The sequence below is a fragment of the Anopheles merus genome, chromosome 2L (assembly GCF_017562075.2).
Source record: "Anopheles merus strain MAF chromosome 2L, AmerM5.1, whole genome shotgun sequence".
In the NCBI taxonomy this organism is placed as follows: domain Eukaryota; kingdom Metazoa; phylum Arthropoda; class Insecta; order Diptera; family Culicidae; genus Anopheles; species Anopheles merus.
In genome coordinates, this window is record NC_054083.1 from 21,617,071 (window position 1) to 21,637,573 (window position 20,503).

The 20,503-nt window shown below is 44.4% G+C and overlaps 1 protein-coding gene across 19 annotated transcripts in view; it reads right to left on the bottom strand.

Annotated features, from left to right (window-relative positions):
- LOC121593524 (uncharacterized protein DDB_G0283357) overlaps nt 1-20,503 on the bottom strand; it is a 73,765-nt gene that overhangs the window by 50,362 nt on the left and 2,900 nt on the right. For 18 of the 19 annotated variants that reach the window (XR_006004796.1, XR_006004797.1, XM_041915943.1 and 15 more), the window contains one exon: nt 4,308-5,427. Coding sequence is in view for 17 of the 19 variants with exons in the window: in XM_041915943.1 (XP_041771877.1) it covers nt 4,308-4,394 (87 nt within the window). In the remaining 2 variants the exon portion in view is untranslated. Of the gene's footprint in view, nt 1-4,307; nt 5,428-5,560; nt 5,981-20,503 lie in introns of those variants that run through there. The other variant, XM_041915936.1, reaches the window with a different exon arrangement.

The window sequence follows — 20,503 nt, forward strand, 5'->3', positions numbered from 1 at the left end:
GTTTGTAGAGTTTGTAAATAAAAAAAAATTTTAGAGCTAAACACTTAATACAGATCTTGAAAAAGACACGTCTTGACCGTTTTACAATACACGTTAGAACAGTCCGCCTGAAAGCATGCAAGTATGTAAACACATCCAGCATTAAAATTCCCCCAAAACTATGCAATTGCCTTGACAAAATCAGCCCTTTATAAGAAATACAGAAATACAGTCTGATTAAGCATCAATACAATTGAACCAACAATTCTGGATTACGTTCAATAAATCATGGAAACGATCCATAAAACTATGAGAAGCACCCGATAAAAAAATGGGAAAAATCAACAAAAAAAAACCCTTGGACAACCCTCATTTAGTTGCTGTTTTTAATTTAAAAAAAGCAAATTTAAAGTTGAACAATCCGAAGTCATAAATTGAACATCGATTGCCAACCTTCTTTAAAGTCTTATTAGATACAAAAAAGTACGTTCAAATTAATACCAAATAAAACAAAATAATAAAAAATAATGATTTTGTTATGGTTTTTTTTATTTCATTTTTTTAAATTAAATTTGTAAAAGTCATTACATTCTATTGTGACAGCAAATCATTTATGTACTAAAAACAACATTGTTTATGGCCAAATTGTACGTGTCTAACGCACGTTTTCCTAGCCAGAGACCGACAAAATCTTTGCCAACAAAAAGAAAAAAAACACATCTATTTCACTCTTCCTTCCTCCCCTATACTTCCTGCTTAGAACACGCCCTTCTTCTATCACTTTATCCTAATACCGTAGACACGTTTCTAGTGAACGCCGCAAGGTGTAAAAATAACAATTAGACTTTCGTCTGGCAAATAAAGGGGGAGAGCAACGCACACCTTTCGATCATTGCACCTTGCCCGTTTGCCCGTGGTTCAAACACACTAAAACGCACACGCCAGCCCTTAGCAGCCCGCTGTGTCTATCGGTGGGCAATGTTGGCCTACACCAACACACCCATCGCACGAAGCACCAGGCAGCTATACGCCAAACAGGGAGACCCAGCCATGCATACACACATCTCCTTCATTGGGTTAAGGCGATTGAACTCGGATTGAGCTGGGGCGGTCCGCCGCCGTCGCTAGGCCGTGTTTTCTTCGAGTACGGCCGCGTCAAAGCAGCGTATGGATGTGTGCGTGTTTATCATCAGTCTGGTTTTAGGTTTTAAAAATAATTCCTACCGCGTTCTTAGTAGCTGCTTAGAACAACAAGTGTAAGACGTTTCTAGCTACAATCGGTTTCGCTCGATGAATTTATTGTGAGATTGATGGAATGGAAATGAAAATCACTGCACTCAAATGGCCTATCTTCTTTCCAGCACGTCCCAAATTGGAGTTGATTTATGTTAATAACGCATGAAGCGAGCAAAACGATCGATTGGCCTTATTCTTTCTTTTTAAGCTCTCCATCACACGGGGCTGGTGCGTAAACGATGTGCCTTCACATCTGAATAAATGCTCACGCCGCCTGCTGCGTGTGGGATGATTGTGCGGGGCATTTGGAAGCATACATCTTGGCGTGTCAGTCATCGCACAGCACACGTCATGCAGTGATCGATCGTGCAAAAGTCATCGATCTGGGACACGGGCTGCCTTTTCCTGCCGATTGCACCTTGCGATAGAGGATCTCGTCTATCGCTTACGACTCAAACAACGCCGTCGTCGTCGTTTCTTCCGGAGAGTTCACAAGTTCGAAGGTTCACACACAATATAAAGCAAGTGGGCAGGCGTTGGGGTTATATTTATTTATGTGCCAGCGCGTATGAATTAGATTATCACGCGTGCCTCGTGAAAAGCACCCCATACCGTGAACGGTACACAGCAAATCGGCCGAGTGACCGAGAAATACGGTGTTGCGTCGTACGGAGCGGCATTTTTGATTGATAGATCGATTTCAAATGTCACGCATTTATCGCCCTTTTCTTTTTGGCTTTTTTTTTTTGTTTTGTTCTATGCGTGAGAAAGATGTAGATCCCGATTGGCCTGGTAAATTGATTCGTCAACTTCATCTTCCGCTGCTGGTAAGGAAACGGGTAATATGATTTCGATATGCTTCAATGGGGTGTTGCCCTTGCAACAATGGCGAAATGAGACGTGCGCGCGCGAGCGTTGACATTCAATTTTGATTGATTTCAATAAGCCGTACATTATTGACATATTTTGTCGCATTACGAAGAATCGGTCGGTGTCTCGGAAAAATGATATGCTCGGGGCGCTGCATACAAAGGGCCAAACCAGCAAACGGAATCAACCGAAAAGTGGCCCATGAATTGAATCATTTCGCCTTTTTCTGGTGATGTTGGAACGAGAATTTGAAACTTCAAAGCATGCACACACACACGCACCACTTCACTAGGGCGCCCTTTTAAAACCCCCTCCTCCTCCGCTCTGCACACGCCGCCATCACAATCCAAAATTGACCCATATTCTTACATCACACCCGAAGGGTTCCTTTTCTTTTATGCTTCTCGCGTGTTAAGTTGCACATTGCATTTTACGACACTTTTGACACAATTCTTGCGATGTTTTCTTCCCCGCCCCGCCCCGCCCCGCCTTCAGCACTGCACACTCACACACACGATGCACACACCACATTTTCTGTGAGCGGAATATGAAATGCACATTCACAGACACGTAAACCGACGTTTGCCACGAAAAGGTGGCAGAAGGAAAAGCAAAACTCGTGAGCATCCGCCATTCAAAGACTGCAACGGTTTAAAGTGGATTTCGACGAGAAGTTGCAAGGAAATGTTCTAGATTTCGCGTTAATCAGACCTCCTCGGATGGAGTTTAAGTTTTATGAGATATTACAGACTGTCACGAGGAGCTGGAGAGCTGTGCACACGAACATGATTATTGTGATGTTTATGTTACATGTTCTAGAACGCATAAGTTTATTTAGTTGGCCTTTTTAAAAATAATAAATTTTAATAATAATTGTTATAAGAAATGTTGTAAATCAAAAATAATAAACCGAAGTAAAACCAAGAAAATCTACAAAGTAAATCGAATATGAAAATAGAAAAAAACGAAAGAAAAACATGAAAGAAAAAAAACTGCGCTAAGCAATGTGCAACAAACCAAACGAATATGAAAAGTTTATAAGCCAAACTAAACAAACAAGAAAAACCAAGCAAAAAGAAGACCATTAAAAAGGTACCAAATGCAGCAGAACAAACATGAAAATAGTACACACACAAATGTCAACATATGACACAAGCAAACTGAGAAGGGGAACAGGTCAGCAGTCCTACGGATGAAGAGAAAACCGGCGGCACGTGCGTGTTGCTGCGACAAAAAAAAAAACCGGAACAACCCGACGATGTGCACCATCAAGCCTTTTCTGGTCGATGGAGCAGGAAGAAGACGGGAGTTTGGGTCACAAGACACAGAGAGGGAGAGCAAGAGAATGAGAATTTATGACAGATCGTGCCGTTGCCATCTTGATCGGAGATTAAAAATAAAAATTACTTTTATCTCATTTCCTTTGCCACTCTTCGCCGTCTTGCCGTTGGCAGAGAGCAATGCAGCGGTTTGTAGTGTATACAGCTAAGGGACACACAGGGAGTGGTGTGCAACCATCCCTTTCGGCGGTGCGTTTCCGTTCCATTTCCTGTTCGCGCTAACGGCGGTCCCCGATTCCGAGCAAAAGGCCGGGAGGCGCGCAACACACACATAACTAAAACAATAAACCCCTTTGGCCTCTCTTCTTAGCACGAAAAACGAACGAAAGGAGCAAACGAATCAAGAAAAGGGAGAACTGGAGGCCAACGAAAAAAGGGAAGGAAAAAGGGTCGTTAGGGATGGCGCACAAAGTTTGCATCCCCGCCGCCGCAGCCAGTTGTTATTGGGTTTGGGGGGGGGGGGGGGGGGGGTGCAGCTTTTTTTGCCACCGGAAGCAGCCCATACTGGGTAGATTAAAAACAGGCAATGAGCATACCGGCACACACAAAACAACAGTCGCCAGCATCACACAAACAACGCAAACGTGACACAACCCCGTGACCCGCAAAACGACGTGAGCGAGAGAAGTTAACTGAAGTCTTTCTTTTGGGAAGTTGTACCAGTGAAATAATGCGCATCGTCCTGTGCGCAACCTATAATATCCTTTGTGGAGCAGGTGAAGCTGGTTAAGGCAATGCGCCTCGAGACGGGCTCGAGATAACCCCAAAACGTGACGTGCAGAAGAATATTTGGCGCAACCCTTATTTATGTCGCTACTTTGCGCAAACCTCTCTTGTACATAATAAAATAAACATAGATCGCGCGCGCGCACACACACATACCTTCATCTCGTTGACGATGTGCTGAAACAGCGAACCGATGGTGGCCATGCCGGCATCCGTACCGCTTCGATCCATTCCGATGTCCATCGTCGTTCCTCGCCGAACACCGAACCGAAATGATTCTTTCTAATCCACCTTTGCTAGAGGTGTGCCAATGGGTGTTTCCACTAGATTTATCGCTTTGTTACCGATATTGTTGCTCTTTCCGTGCTCACACACTCTGATAGAGAAACGTGATCGGAAACAATATGTATTCGATAGATTTTCCCACCCCCCACTGGACAACGCGCGCGTGGAAAAACGACCGTATGTGCTTCTTTTATAACTTCTTTTCTTCCTCTCTCACACACGCACTGACACAAAACGGAGCAACAAAATGTAATGAAATAATAAACGAATGGTGTAGCACTGCCCACTAGGACACACTCCTTCTTTTCACTTCCCACCGAAACACTTTTTGTTATCCTTCTTGCTAGATATTTTAGATGGGGCGTGCCTCGTAAGGCCTCCCGCTTTATCAACACTCGCTCGTTCACGCTATCACACGCACACACACACACACCACACTGGGTGATGGGGAATACGACTCGTGTTTTATCTAACGCTACTACTGCACGTTAGAAAATGGGGGGAAAATCAATACCGCGCTGCTGCTTTTCCACTTCCAACGACTGCAATGACCATCCCCTCGTTGTGCGCGGGTGGTGAACCACACACTCACACACACTTGTGTGGACCCGTTACAGGAGGATGAGGCTTCACCGTTCACAAGCAGCTCGAATTTACACACGTTGCTACCAAAAACACTGGACCGAAGGCAAAGAAGCGGGAACACCCGGTGCGATCACATTTCCCGGAAGCGCTAATCCGTCTCTCCGGGCCGGAAAAAGCTAGCGGAGCGCGAACCGAACACAGCCGGACGCTGTAAAAGGGCATTCAGTCAGGCTGCTGCTGCTGCTGCTGCTGCTGCCATTTGTATCCTATCGAGCCCGAAAGGATACTCTTCGTTGCGCTCGTTTCCGGACTACGTGGTTCGCAATGTCGCTTTGTGTTGCGCTGTTGCTGGTTCACTTCACTTCACCTTAGTTACACTTCATTTCACTCAGGAACGCTCAGTCTCCTAAAATGAGAGGAAAAACAGAATCAATTAAAAATGCTCTACAATTTATCAATCGCAGCAGGAAGGAGATGGTGGAGATTAAAATCGGTGCAAACAAGACACGATAATTAATGAGATAACAAAAAAGTAGTACACGTTTCACGTTTCAAGCCGTTCTCGTCTCCCTCTCTCTCTCTATCTTCACATTTATCGCCCATGTGTGTTTAGGTGGTACATGCTTCACCGCGTAAAGGATCGATTGATCGATCGATTGGTTCGATCGGAGCGCTCGCCAAGGTCTTCAGCCTTCGGAGCGCGGACCATCACGCCGTGTGTGCACCGTTCTGCCAGTTCGCCCACAAATCGCTTGCAGCAACAACACGCCCGAAAGGCACTCGTGGTATTTGGCGCATACCACTATCCAACCAACCAGGCACACGCTGGTTTTTGGTAAAGGAAAAACACAGCTTTATTTCACGGCAGTTATCCGCGCGCGCTTCGTTCCAAATGAGTGTCACTTTCCGAATGGAAATGTGAGCCTCTGTTACTCTATCTCTCTCCCGGGTCAGAGCGGACGATGATTACGTTGGACGCGCTTTTTGCTTGTACGCCTCCTCTTTGTTTGGCGTTTGTCGGCGCGCTAGAAGCTAGAAGGAAGGTATCGATGTCAGCCGGATTAGCAGGAATTTGACGACATCGCTCCCTTAGGATACAACACCCATACGCTTGAGTAGAACAATCTGTGTCAAGAAGAAAGAGAAAAGGAGAATGAAAACAACGATTAGTACTTTAGTTGTGGCTATCCGATGGCAAGCGATTAAGAGGTGGAATTTCCCGCCCAACAATAGTTGCCTAGAATGGAAACGACCCTAAAACTAATAGCGTCTACCAAAGCGATGCGCCCTAAAGGGTCCCTCTGCCTCATTGAAAAGTCCGACAACAAATCCATTCCAACACAGACACACACACGCACACACACTCTAAGTCCGGAAAATTCAACGCCAACGCACGAGTTGTCCGCTTGCACACCGTCGCCCCACATATAATACCATTTTTGGGGCACTATTTTTAGTATGAGAGAAGAAGCATGGAGCTTCTAATCGCTCGTTTGGGCGGGTTTTCTTTCCCCAAACTTAACCTTAACAAGCCCCAAAAACATCACGGGGTTATTTTTACGCCCGGTCAATTTGTCCATTTGTCCTGGTGAGTGGGTGAAAATCGTACGCACACGAGAACGACCAACCCATTCATGGGGACCGGACTCGAAGGCGGAGAGGGCGGCGACGGACACACTTTCCGACTGGACAACAATGCCACACACGATCTATCACTTCATCGATGGAAGATGTGTGTCGTTGTTCGAGAAGGTAATCATGTTACAAATCGTTTTGTCAAAGCACAAAGAGCCTGTGTCAAAGCCCATTTGTATCGTTGGTTGTTGACACTGTTTCGAATTTCGTTTAGCTTCTCTGCTGAGAGATTCTGGGGATGACGCGTGGCGGGAATGCAATGTTCAGCAAAGGATTTGAAGGAATATTTTTTTAGGATGTTCACACGACTATTTACTTTTTTATTTCATTAAATAGCTTTTAAAATATAAATTTCATGTAGATTTATCGGAAGAAAAGGCAAAGCTATTATTAAAATAACAGCGATTGAAAGGAGATTCTAAATGATTCTGATTGAATTATCGCATTTTTTTAAATAATACTGGCAAAGGAGGGTTAGACAGAGTTTATCATTTGTTATGACAAAGAAATTAATATAAAAATATATTAGCTGCTAACGAAAGTTATCAAATGTATCCACTTGTAATATGAACAGATACAATAGTTAGAAATTCCCAATTTTACCATATTTTATTAAAACAAAAACCTTATAATTGCTACGCTTAACCTTAATTCCTGTGTTACGAAAAACCATTAACACCCGAGCACTGCATATCCCAGTCGAATCGTGGCGCAGAGATGAACACATTTTAGCACTGATTTAGCTCCGTCACAGAGATCCATTCCAAGCTGACAACAAAGTGTAAATACAGTGCGCCTTCATGCAACGATTCCCGCGCGGCAGGGGGACCCCATTTTCTCCGCTACGACCAAACACTGCAGCTGAACGACAAAAGCAAACAGCTCGCCCCGGCGCATACAAAATGCATCACCACAACAGCCGGCCAAAATGACAGACAGATCGCCCGTAAACATGGCTAAATTATTGAATGGCCTTTTCTTTCGCTTCCAAACGACAACGACGGGCCGCACAGTCAATCTTCGGCCTCGGTTCGATTTTCGTGCTCTGCCGTTATGCCTTCTAATGATTGTTTTCTCCGTAGGCCAATAGAAACGACGAAGAAAAGTCGTTCGAAAAGGTACGATGCCTTGGGTAGGTGGTGGGTAAGAAAGATAGCGAACGTGTGTGTGTGTGTGTGTTACTGCTGCCTACATTTGCAGCTGCATCCACCAACAGGAAGAGATCACACACTGAAAGAACAGAAGGGGAGGAATGTGTTGTCTCGCGGGAGTTGAGGACGACAAACAAACCCACCGTCGTAATGCCATCCTCCCCGTCCCTGTTCTGCTGAGATGTGTGGCCTCTCTTCTGGGTCCTGGGCGTTTGTTGCATCCGGAATGTAAGTAAATTTTCGAAATCACGATTCTGACGAGCTCCTGACGAGGTTCGTGTGATGAGCTGCTCGGCGCGCTCGGGTTTGCTAATTGAATCGGAAGCCACAGCGAGATGGAGAGAGCTAGCGCGTGCTCACGTGGGCTCTAACGATGGACCAACAACAACATAACGAGTGAAAATAATGCACTTCAGCGGGGGAAAAGAGAAATGCCCATAAAAATAAATTGTTTTGTTTTGCGGCACAAAGCGCTTAGAGTTTTTAGAATATAAATCACATCCGCTTTTTATGAACAACATCAATTGAATGATTTACAGTTGTGTGCATATTTGGCTTGCTTCTTTTTGTTGTCTAAAAACATGTGCAATTATTGCCTAAGCGCGAAACAATCGATTGATTCAACAAAATAAAGATTTAACTCCACCAGTGTTCGCGTTACGCGATTGCTGTTGATCACGAACAAACACACTTTAGGCAGAGGAGCAACATATCCCGCCGTTCGGGCGTCGATGATAAATTATGTTCAATATTGTTGGCGAACGACTGCATGTGGGATCGATCACGATTTATCTTCAAACAACTACTAATCCTCCAGAAACTGCTCCAACAGCAGGGAGATGTTCTATGCCAATCCAAACCCATCATTCCGAGCAGAGTTCGTGCTCTTTTCCAGCGAAAGAGAAGCGTGAAGTGAACCATTTTTCATACCAGACAACAACAAAAAAACCCCATTCCAAAGCACACGAAGTGGTTTTGGTTTGGTTACGATTCGACGAAGGTGCATCGATTCCAAGAAGCATTGCAATGTGCAATATCTCTCTCTCTCTCTCTCTCTCTCTCTCTCTCTCTCTCTCTCTCTCTCTCGAATGCATTTCACCCCAGTTTTTGCTCTACAACCACTCACAACAGCACGCAAGCACACCCCAGCATACGAAGAAGGGTTGGTTTTTGTGGTTTGGCCCTATAGCAAGTCGAGGAACGAGGAGGAAGAAAAAGCCCCAAACTGAAATACTCCAACAACAGGTTAATTTGCGGTAAATGTCAATTGCATCGAATGCGATGAGAATTGCAACGAAAGAAAAAGGTGAGGCACCAGCCCATGTTGGTTGTACTGCACATCGTAGGACTATTATCGCGAATTGTGATTGCGCACCACAGAGCGCAGCCAGTCGCCATTCGACTTACTCAGAAAGATCATCGCACTGAGAAAAGCTGACCCAAAAAGATTTATAATTATCAAATTTAACCTTTGGTTCCTTCGGAACGGGATTTTCAGACAATGTGGGGTGCATGCTCGCGTAATGAGATCGCGTTTTTTGTCCAGAAGTCTTATAAAATAAAACTTTTAAATGATAAATGACATATTAAATCAACAAAAAAACAAAGATTATTTAATAACACAAATGATGCAAGCATTATCACACAAAAGTTTGCCCTTAAAGTTACTCTTACAACAGTGGCAAATCATATCACAATAGTAGCATGGAACATGACAAATCCAACTTAGGAACTTTAATTTAAATCACATAATCATCATCTAAATGCTGATCAAATGAGATGAAACATACTTCACTAATGGAATATCATCTGATTGCTTGGTGATGATGATTGACTATTGATTTGCTTTATCAAATGAATCGCTTTTGTATTAAACATCTTCTTCCGCAATAAAATCAACCGGCTTAAAGAGCTGCACAACTAAAAGCAACTCAGACGTATTGCACTTTCCGCAATTTAAAAAAAAACAATTCAAACGTGCGTTGAACGCCAAACTCATTCAAATGGAAAAAAGGAACGAACAGGGCAGCACACATTTTAAATCCGAACCCATTACTAAGCGCGCTCCGTATGCTCGACTTAAACGATCGACAAGCAACGATCAAACGTCAAACCCTCTGCCCTCTGGTTGGCTCTCTGTTCCTTCTTCCTCTTCGCCTTCTCTCGCTTGATACTCTACTGGGTGCTGACTGAAACCTTAGCCCCATTTTTAACATCCCATTGCCACGTCGTCGACGTCGTCATTGGCATCGGATTGCGTCATCGGTTGCATTCTCGAGTCCGGGTGGGATGCCGAACGATTGCAAACGATTCCAACCACTGCTGCTGCTGCTGCTGCTGCTGCTGCTGCTGCTGCTGCTGCTGCTGGCGGTCGCTCGAGGCAAGATGGATTCCAACTTTCAAGCAACACGATCGAGGAAGGGTGTTGTGGATGCAAGCAATCGATGCTCTTCTTTCCTACCTGCCTTCCGACCTGCGCGGGAAGGAAGCCTTAGAAATGTTCCAGTTGAGGGGGGGGGGGGGGGGAAGCTCTTAACTCAATTCGAACCGTGCCGAAAGAAAAAAAAAAACAACATCGAAGTGCGCCCTGTAGGTTAGAATTTCAAATTTAACCCCCGGATCGGATCGCTTTACTCGAATCGTCGCCGTGCCGCAAGCACTTCCTTCTACACAGTCTAACACTCCCCCGAAAATGTTTTGCAGCGGATTTTGTTTTTTTTTAGAATGCAAAAGTGAGGATGGAATAAAGAGATGGGCCGCCGAGGAGGCGTTCTTTTTAAACGGGCTGCTAAATTGAGCGCAATTGACAATGAGCACACGAAGGAGGTGTAGAATGTCGAACAAGCTGATGTGGCCCGAAGCAAAACTACGGAAAAGGGTTTACAAATATAAAAGAATATCATCAGATTAGAGGATGAAGAATTAGAGCAAGAAGAAACAGACTTAGCTGATTCCAAGCCATTAAATAAAAGGAAAGGATAGAACAGATCACAATGTTACCTCACCAAAGAAACAAAATAATCATTCAAGCACTTAAAAAGGCAGATTTAGTCATCGTTTTACGCGGAATAAGCTTAATGGTTTATTGACGCATCGAACTGCTTCATAAGATAATCAGCCACTTGGGTAATAAATAGAAGGCGATACAGTGAGCCTTTCTGGAATTGCTTAAAAACACGTAATTCTACCATCGCATTAACAATTTCCTCTGTTGGAATGACTAGATCGAGGAATAGTTTCTCACAAACAATGATTTTATAGCAACCAACAATTGAAAAACTGCAATAATTCTGTAATAGAGAGCATATTTGGTCTTCCATAAATGAAAACTTGTAACAGATTACTTAAAATTCATATTTTCAGACATTCAACACAGAATGAAAATGGATCCATCTCATCCCACAAAAAACCTTGAAAAGCTTCTCACACACATTATATGCTGCTGCAAGCCAGTCTAAATTCTACAAACACATTCCAATTACTTCGAAAAAAACAACCCCCGGAAGTAACACCAACGCAGCAGTTTCGCAGGCTCCAAAAACTAAAAACAAAACTGCCAGTCACTGCAGTCGGAATAAAAGCAATCGAAACGGTTCACAAGTAGAAGTTGAATTTCCTCTATTTAGCACTCACCAAAACCCACAGACACATCCAACAAACAGTTTTTTCAGGGCGCGATTTAGCATTATACGATACGGTTAAGGGGGAATCCGTTAGTCGGCAAACGGCAACGAAGAAGTAGAACAACTATCATGTACCCCTCTGCCCTCTCTGCGGCACCCTCAAAACAGCACCACATATACGTTTATATCCAGCGAGACATATCGCTGGCAAAACGATATCCTTCTCTGGTCGGGTTTAGGTATTTCCGCACGTCTAACATTTTAGACACCACACCACACTCAGGCTTGAGAGATCAAGTAACACGCCGTCGGGTCAGGTTTTGCTTTATTTCGTTTCACCCAAGAGAGTACTGGTACCTCTAACCCAGGATAACCCAGGGGCGTACAATCATCATCTATTCCAATCTTTGGTCCCGCCGTACAGAGCCGGTGAAGCTCCGTTGTGTACAGAGAGACGTGTACTCCATAGTATGGCCTTGCTTTCATTGGTGATGGTGAGAAGGGCTGGAGTAAGGGCGGAAGGGTCCCTCCTTTCCGATTCTGACCTAAAGAGACGGCGGGCTTTCATATTTGCATAGAATCAAAAGCGGTGGGCACACGTTTATTTATTTATGTTGCGCGTTGCATTTAATTCCAATCCCTTTCGGAAGGAATCCTCTTATCCACTCTCTCTCTCTCTCTCTGCCTTCCCGTCATAATCTTTTCACACCGAAACATGTTAAAAGCGCGCGAAATTGAAGAGGGAATCTGTGTACCTGTGTGTGACTGTGAGAGCTGCCTGTGTGTACTTTATTTTTATTTCATATTTATTTTACCCTCCGCAGTTTAAAGCCCCGTTTCGTTCGCTTGGTTGGCTGGAGCTCCTCTCTTGGTCCGTCTGCTTCTTCTTCTTCTACTTCTTCCCGTTCTTCATCATCTCATCCTCCGGCGTGCTTTCACCTGCCACACTCAACTGCACACGCGAGGAGAAATGAGAACTGCAATTGATGTCACGCTGCATATCCCGACTCAAACCACCTTCCGCCCTCCCTTCGCTCCTCTCTCTCTCTCTCTCTCTCTTTCCACATTAATCCATTTCCACCTGACCCCTTTCACTTCGGTGGATTACAATCCCGTCTTCAATTACAGCTTGTATTATCCCCGATGTTCCTCTCTTTCTCCACGCCGTTTCTTTCCTTCGTCGCGTACACAACAAAAATGCAACAAGATGCACCACCACTGCGGGAAGTAACGGAGCCATCGCGGAAAGAAGATGGTAAAATGATACAGAAATTACTGCGCACAGGTCTGTCATCACGATAAGGAGAGCCGCGCGCCACGACACAGCACACAACAACACAGAGTGTTGTATTTTTCTTCTTTTGCGCTGTGACATTGCTTATTTTTGCGAGCCCTTTTTGCCCGGTGCTTGGAGGGTTAAAAAAGGAAAGGAATGAAAAATGATTGCGATAAGAAAAGGGCTGTTTAAAATATAGGTCTGACGGGAAAAGATGATAGGCATGTTTGGTGCTGAAGCTTTCCGTATGTATTCAATTTTCCTACTACTTAAACGTTAGTCTCAGATTAGTTTTCATTTATGAATTCATTTCAATAATTTTATTTAAATAAAACGTTAAACATTTTCAATTATATTATTTTTAACATTATTTTAGAAATAGTAGCGCTAATTGTAAGCTGACTAGTATAGCAAAAAAAATTTTGTTGCGAAATTGCGTGAAAATGTAGTAATTTTAAATTGAATGGAGCTTAATTGAATGCAATCAGCACTGGAAAAAATAAATGGCTTTTTTTCTCACACTCTCAGCGGGAGCTACATCAATAGGAAAACAAGGAAACACTTCAGAACTTTAATTCGCCAACTGCTCTCTGCTCAATACATCCATCACGCCGGGAAGAAAAAGTGACGCTGGGAAAAGAACCGGAAATGAACACCGCACCAGAGTTTGAGCTTCCACTCAGCCAACTCTCAGTGACTGATTGCATTACAATGGGGTGATCGCAAAAAAGACGCGTAATACACTTCACAGCCAAGCTGTCGATTGCGAAAAAAGGCAGTAACAGAGAGCTTTTCACAGTTGTAGCGACTTTCAGCGGTCTTTGGCCGGCGAAACAAGTCACAGGGGCGAACAATTTTCCTCACCAAACACCAACCCATGAAGCAAAAATAAATGAAGCAACGGTACACAGCATCATCCTCCCACACCTTCTCCGCTCCACTGAGACTTCTCCATCGCCAAAAAAGTGTGTCCATCGGGTGTCCATCGTCGAGGATTAACAAAAAAACCCAAGCTAATGATTAAAACATCACACGATGCTGCATAGGCTGGCGTTGCCCGTATGATGGTTTGAGTTGGCCAATCTTCACCAAGGAACACTCCCAACAAGGTGGCTTGGGGCTGAGGGTGGATGGCCAACCCAAAAGAAGAAGGGCAATATTTCTTCGTCTGTTTGTGGGAGGGTGGGGGGGGGGGGGCGACAAAGGCAATAAAGAGCAGTAAGTTTTTACCTTTTCGGTGACCGAATGCTGACGCAAAGGTACCAACCGAAGGAAAACTCATTGGAGAGAAGAAAAGTCAGTTCCAAAAAAAACTACTTCAGTAAGTGGAAAAAACCCCCCCGATCCAAGGCTACCACCACCGGCATAACAGATCGCAATCAGATTGGAACGAAACAGACGGCAAACGGCCACTTTCCGTTTTTCAACTCCTGCCCGAGCAGCGACCGGGGAGGATGGCAGCGGGTAGAGTAGATCGATGCAGCGATGGATGGATACAAGAGTTTGACCAACAAAACGCCGCTTGCGGTTGAGTCACCTTCTTCCGCCATATATTTTCACCAGGGGGAGTGGGTTGTGCGATCAAAAGTGCACAAGACGCACCTAACCTTCTCACTCAGAGAAGAGTGCACACTTTGGCGGACTTCTTCTTTAAGAGGCACAAACAGCGACTGAGCGAAGAAAGAGTGCGGGTGGGTCATGAAAACATCAATCAATTACCACCCTTGCTACTGCGTACCTTGGGTGGTTGGATTGAGGAGAGAGACGAAAAGTGGGCAAAAGTTGAGCCTTTAACATGACAGCCACGTTTTGTTGCTGCTTTTATTGCACCAGTTACAAGCAAGCATTGCGCATTACTTGAAACTGTTTGGCTAACAGATCGAATTGACCGAAGGCCAAACATTCGGGTGGATGGTGGGTTGGCCGTCCTTTGATAGATGTGTAACAGTGTTACTTTTCCACTCGAACCAAGGAAAATTGATGGACATTTCGTAAAATGACACACAAAATACGTGATTTTGCAACATAAATAGTCATACAAAACCACAGAAGATGTTTATTTTAAATGCTTTAAAACAGTCAAAAGTATAAATACAATCACAATTTAAGCATTCAACTTTCAATAAATTTAAACCTAATATTTCATCTACAGTATACCAATTTTCGCGGTCAAAAATACCCAAAATAGTATAAAAAAGCACAATTTCTACTGGGTAAACGTTGCTTGCGTTCTATTCGCTTTCGCAAGACCCGCTCCAAAAGCAGTGCAAACGAAGCGCATCACAGCCCACAGCACCCCTTTCTTTACGGTAGCCCTTTGGAACGGCAACACGCAACAGAAACCGCCCGACAGACAAAACGGTCCACCATCAGCCGCCCTCCTTCCCGGTACCGCACGCTCAAGCCGAGCCACACACGGAAGAATAATTGTTGCAATTACATTTGGCCGCCCTTAATTTTGTGCACCGCCTCTCATTCCTCCTATCTGTTCAACGGCGTGGTTGCTGGTGCTGCTGCTACTAAAACAAACCGACGGGATATCTAATTGGACCGAACCGATATGGCTTAGAAATCTTCGACATTGGCAAGAACACACGATGCGATCTTTTCCGCGCGCGCGCTCGCGCGTCCATCACATGCATCACTCTCAGCACGCAAGGGCTGGGCTAAGGGCGGCGGTCACTGCGTGCGCCTGTCTGCATCATGGCCTTGCCAACGGTGCGCGAAAGATCGCTTAAAATGTCTGAATGAATTACGATGAGCTACATTTGCGCCAACCGAGCAACCGACCGCCGACCGCCGACTAAGAAAAAGGGAAGGTTTTGGCCATCAGCACCAGCAAAAGGGATAGAAGAAGTGGCACGAAGGTGGAGGCCGCACCTGGTGCCCCAAGAGACTTTTCCATCAATTTTGAAATGGTAATGGAGTTAATGAACAGGAGGATGTTTTGGTTTGGAGCATATTTTAAAATGTTTAGAAATAATTGGTTAGAACAACTGAAGCGTTGAAATTCAAATTGATGGAATCACTTACCATAGATTTTTTTAAAATAATTTGTCGCATTTTTTTATTTATTGTCTTATATACCAACATAGTCCCTTTCCCTACTGGTTTAGTATCATATCATACCCTTATTTCAGTAGATTTGTTCGTTTCAAGTGAAGAAAAGATAGCTCGAGATGAGACTTGAACGTCGACCTATATCATGACATACTGGTCACTTCGCACGACACTACGAAAGCACTCCAAAAACACAGTGCAAAAACGTGATAAAATCCAACTTCCAAACATGATCTAGTGCATTACTTATCACTTCAATCAATGCAACAACATTTCAACTGCATTTAGTCACAAAATAAAAGAGTACAGTAAATTAATTAATGCCCTCTCTCATATATTAAACCAAAGCCCAATACACTGTATGTAATGTTGCCTGACAGAGCACGCTACCCCCCACCTTCTTCAATTCCGGTCGCAAAAGCTCACGCTCCATCGGTTCCTCCCTTTCCTCACGGCCCACTCGAGTGTGTAGGATGGATAAGTTTCTTAATCGATTGTAACGGGTGCGTCCGCCATAAAAATAGATCAAATCGATCGACTCAAATCACTTCCCCGTCCACCCTGCTGTACAGATTGGAGACGCTAGTAGAGCTCGCATCGTTAGCCGGGGCTCGTTGCCCATCGAGGAAAGAAGCACAGTCTCTCAGCCCCCGCCCGGAACTGGTCGTCGACAGCTTAGCATATAGAGAGCAATTTTCCCTGGCCATCGCATCGCCACGATAAATAACTCATCGCGAGATAGATTACGGCAGCCCGGCCGCCCGTCCTGGATCGGCAGAGGGGATATCTGGATGTTGCTGCTGCACAAAGGCGTCCATTCACCCGGCCATTCCTTCCAGCGCCATGGCCATGGCTCGCACAACTGTGCTGAATCACCCGTGTGCTGAAGTGTGCTGATTATTATTACACGCTTCAAAACGGGTTGTTCCGGAACGGACTCTCGCTCTGATACTACCTCCCTCCTGCAGCCATGCCCGCAGTTTATCTTCCGAGACCGCCCGTTCGCCCGTAGAAGGTGGGCAGATGAGTGCATCATTGCCACACACACGCGCGCGCCCCAGCGAGCTCCAATGGAAGAAGGAGCAACACATAAAATATAAAGAAAGGAGCCGCAGCCGCCGCCCAACCAGCGACGACCAAATCACGACAAAACCGATCCTTTCATACGGGAGTCGGCCCTTCTTTTCCAGACCATGACCGACCGTTCCCGTCTCCCACCCACTCCCCTATCTGGACCCTTTGACGAGGGCTGGCGCGCTACTGAATGCTGCTGCTGCTGCCGGCGGTTGCTGCGCTTCTGTTGCCTCGTTGGTCTCTCATCGCTCCTGCAGGAGAGAGGAAATGGGCTTTTAATGCGGAACGTGCCATAATTGTTGGCAAATAGCGTGCAAAATCGAACCGCCTCTGCAGAAGAAGGGCGAGATGAGTGTGGCGCGCGGTCTAGCAAAATATTAACTACATACACACGCGTTACAAAAGGTTATCCCCCTTCCCGCTTAGTTAGGTAAAGGGGAGAGCTGGCTAAGTTATTAGATGAAGCTAGCCTACTCTTCAGAGGCGCTGGATCGGAGAAGTACACCCATCGTGAGTGATATTTATGTGTCCCACTGCTTTGACGCGCCTTGTGATGTGCGCTGTGCAGCGAATGTCAGGCGAATGTGGTTGCGCGTATGATGAAGCTGTCGGGACGTTCTACCGCTTTCCAACGGTTAACTGATTCTAAGGTACCGTGAAATGAACCTTTCGGTCTTTTGATATCGGACAGAGTGCGCTGTGAGTGTGCGTCTCCCGCGTCTCGTCAAGATTAACGGTCAACAAACTCTTCGGTTGTGGAGTAATAGGACTAGATTGATGCTCCACAAAACTGACTTCTGAACAAACTTCAGCAACTGGAAGTATAATATTACAGTAAACAAAAATCACGAAGTAAATATTTGATTTTACTTTCTCCAAAAAAAACGCTTCTTTCCTCGCGATTTCAGGTCCACTAAATCCGGTTTGGCAAGAACCTTTCGAATTCCAATTAATTAGAGCTCGTTGATACGGTAACACGATAACAAACAGTGTTGTAAAAAGGACAGATCCTTCCGAACTCCCGAAGTCAGCAAAAAGATAAAACAACGCGAAAAACAACCAAAACCCCATTCTCCAGTGCCGGGGACAACATCCGCGATGTCTATCGTTCCACCAGCAAAGGACATTCGGTACGATTAAGTCCCTAAAAGGAAGGAGCGACACGGTCGTTCTAGTCGTCATCGTCGTCATGATTGTGATTACTTTGTGTTATAGGACCGCCAAAGAGGGAATTCATTTTGAGAGAGAGAAAAGGAGAGAGAGAGAGAGAGAGAGAGAGAGAGAGAGAAAGAGGGCATTTTGTGGATTATTTAACCCAATTAGCTGACGACAACGGGCAAGATCAGCGAGTGGAATCACATAAGCTGGGGCATGATTAAAATCTTAACGCTAGGCTCAAAGTGCCGTTGCTTTTGATACAGTTGAGACTAAACATCACGTTCCGGGGTGAAGTTCTACTCCCCCAGCAGCTCAACCAGTAGTACCGGGTGGGAAAACTGTGAACCATCATATTCATACTCTCGAAGCTCCCAAAGAGTACACGATTTAGGGCAACAAGCACACCCCGGGGAGCAGCAGCGTACTTTGTTTCGTTACGCACGATTTCATGGACCGTCGTTTGTGTTGGCTCTCCTCTTCCGTTACGCTTTGGGTTTTAAAATTCATCTGACCTCTCACTAACCTTTTACGGTATGCAGTTTTGCATATGCACTCAACGTTACAGCAGTGTTTGTGTATGTGTATGGTGGTCAAATTCCAAAGTTTATTCCCAATTCCAATTCCAAGCAAATCCAATGACACCCGTACAGCGGGACAAAAACATCCATTTGAAAGGCCAACCTAGGAGTTCTATTATTGAAAATCAATAACATGTTCCGTTCAACAATGGAAGTTACACCGAGGTATTGGTCGAAAAAATCGCCCGGTGTGTGTTGTGTGATGCAAACTAGGCAGACCTTCCGAAAAAGGGAGATTTTCTGCTGACAACTAACTGTAGTGGACACTACGCCACAGATCGCATGAACGAACTTTGCTCCACCATTTGTACGGGATGGAGCGTTTAACCACCGGCTAGAGACTAAACAATGCACACACACCAGGGCTGGGAGGAAAACAAGATACACACACCCATACACACAACCGACGAACACATCCACTGGAACGAAATGGTAACGGGAATTGGAAAACAGGCCGCCGAGTTCGCCGATGGTCACCTCCTAGCGCGGTTTTGGCGTGATGGACAGGGTATGTATGAGCTTGTATGTGATGTGTGTGCATGTTTCGAGAGGAGAAAAGTTTGATAACCGTTTTACAAATTGCTGGAACCAGTCAACGATGGGCCAGGATGGGCGTGTTGTGAACTTGATACGAGAATATTGAGAAAAATTGAAGTAATACACTTCAATTTAGAATCAACCAGTTTCAGCGTTGAACCGTTGTCAGCGTGTTATATATATGTAGACTAGATTAAGTGCTGTTTAGTTACGTTACGTTTATGTTGGTACATTCCGTTCATGCATTAAAATCACAAGGTATGCTAATAAAACCACATTCATCTGGTTTGAATAAATCATCTTTGTAGCCAATTTTTGGCATCCCACTCCGGTACGATTCAACCATACTTGTTAACTTTATCTTAGAGGAAAAAACCCTCAGGCAGTAAAGCTTGTAACCTAAAGAAGTACAGAGATAAACATAAAGTGATTTGGCATTTAACGTTCTATCTCACGTTGTACTTACACTTGCTGAAGCTAATTAGCGTACGCAACCTTGATTTTTTGGCTCGGTACTAAACATTTAATGTCTTGTTCAGATTTAAAGGCCATTTTGATGAATCTGCGGAAAATGTGCATTTTAATTCCCTGCATAATTGCCTTATCCATCCATTTCAGTTTGAAAGTTGCAAAAAATGTAGCTTAATTATCTAAAATATTGACATTTTTCGATTGGGAGTTGAAACTAGACCAGTTATTAACCTTTTCAAGGCCATAAGATTTAAAGGACTTATTATGCTAATAGAATTTTCTTCTTTGGCACAATAACCGTTGTCAGTCAAGGCCTATCATCCGAACCCATTAATGGGCTTTGGCTCTCATCAATTTTTATGATTATCAAGTAACAGGACAGTCACGGCCCAACTCAGGGCTTGAACCCATGACAGGTATGTTGTTTGGTCGTACGAGTTACCGACTGTACCACGAGACAGTCATGCCAATAAACTATACAATTGTGAATATAAAGAAAGTAAATGTTACCAATGAGTTATTTTATCATTCATTCTTTTAGAAATACTTTGGCCATCAATTAACAGATGTTTTGTTCAATATCGGTCAACATGCTTTTATTCAATGTTTAGCTATCAATATTAAATACCAATTCAATAAAAACTTGACAACCAATAACAACCCAATTTTCGACGTATGCAAAAGATAACAAGAGCGGTGTAAAAATTGTTTGCACACAAGACTTATCTCCTACTAAAAGATAAAAATCAGAACTATATCGGTATCGGTAGAGAAAGTTATAGCACTTTTTAAAAAATAGCTTTCAGTCATATTAACGGACCTCGGCAACTGTGTGCCCATTCAACCGTGCTGTACACTATCCTAGACGAACCGCTTGAAGTACACCACCACCACCCCAAACCCTTCCCTCGCACTTACT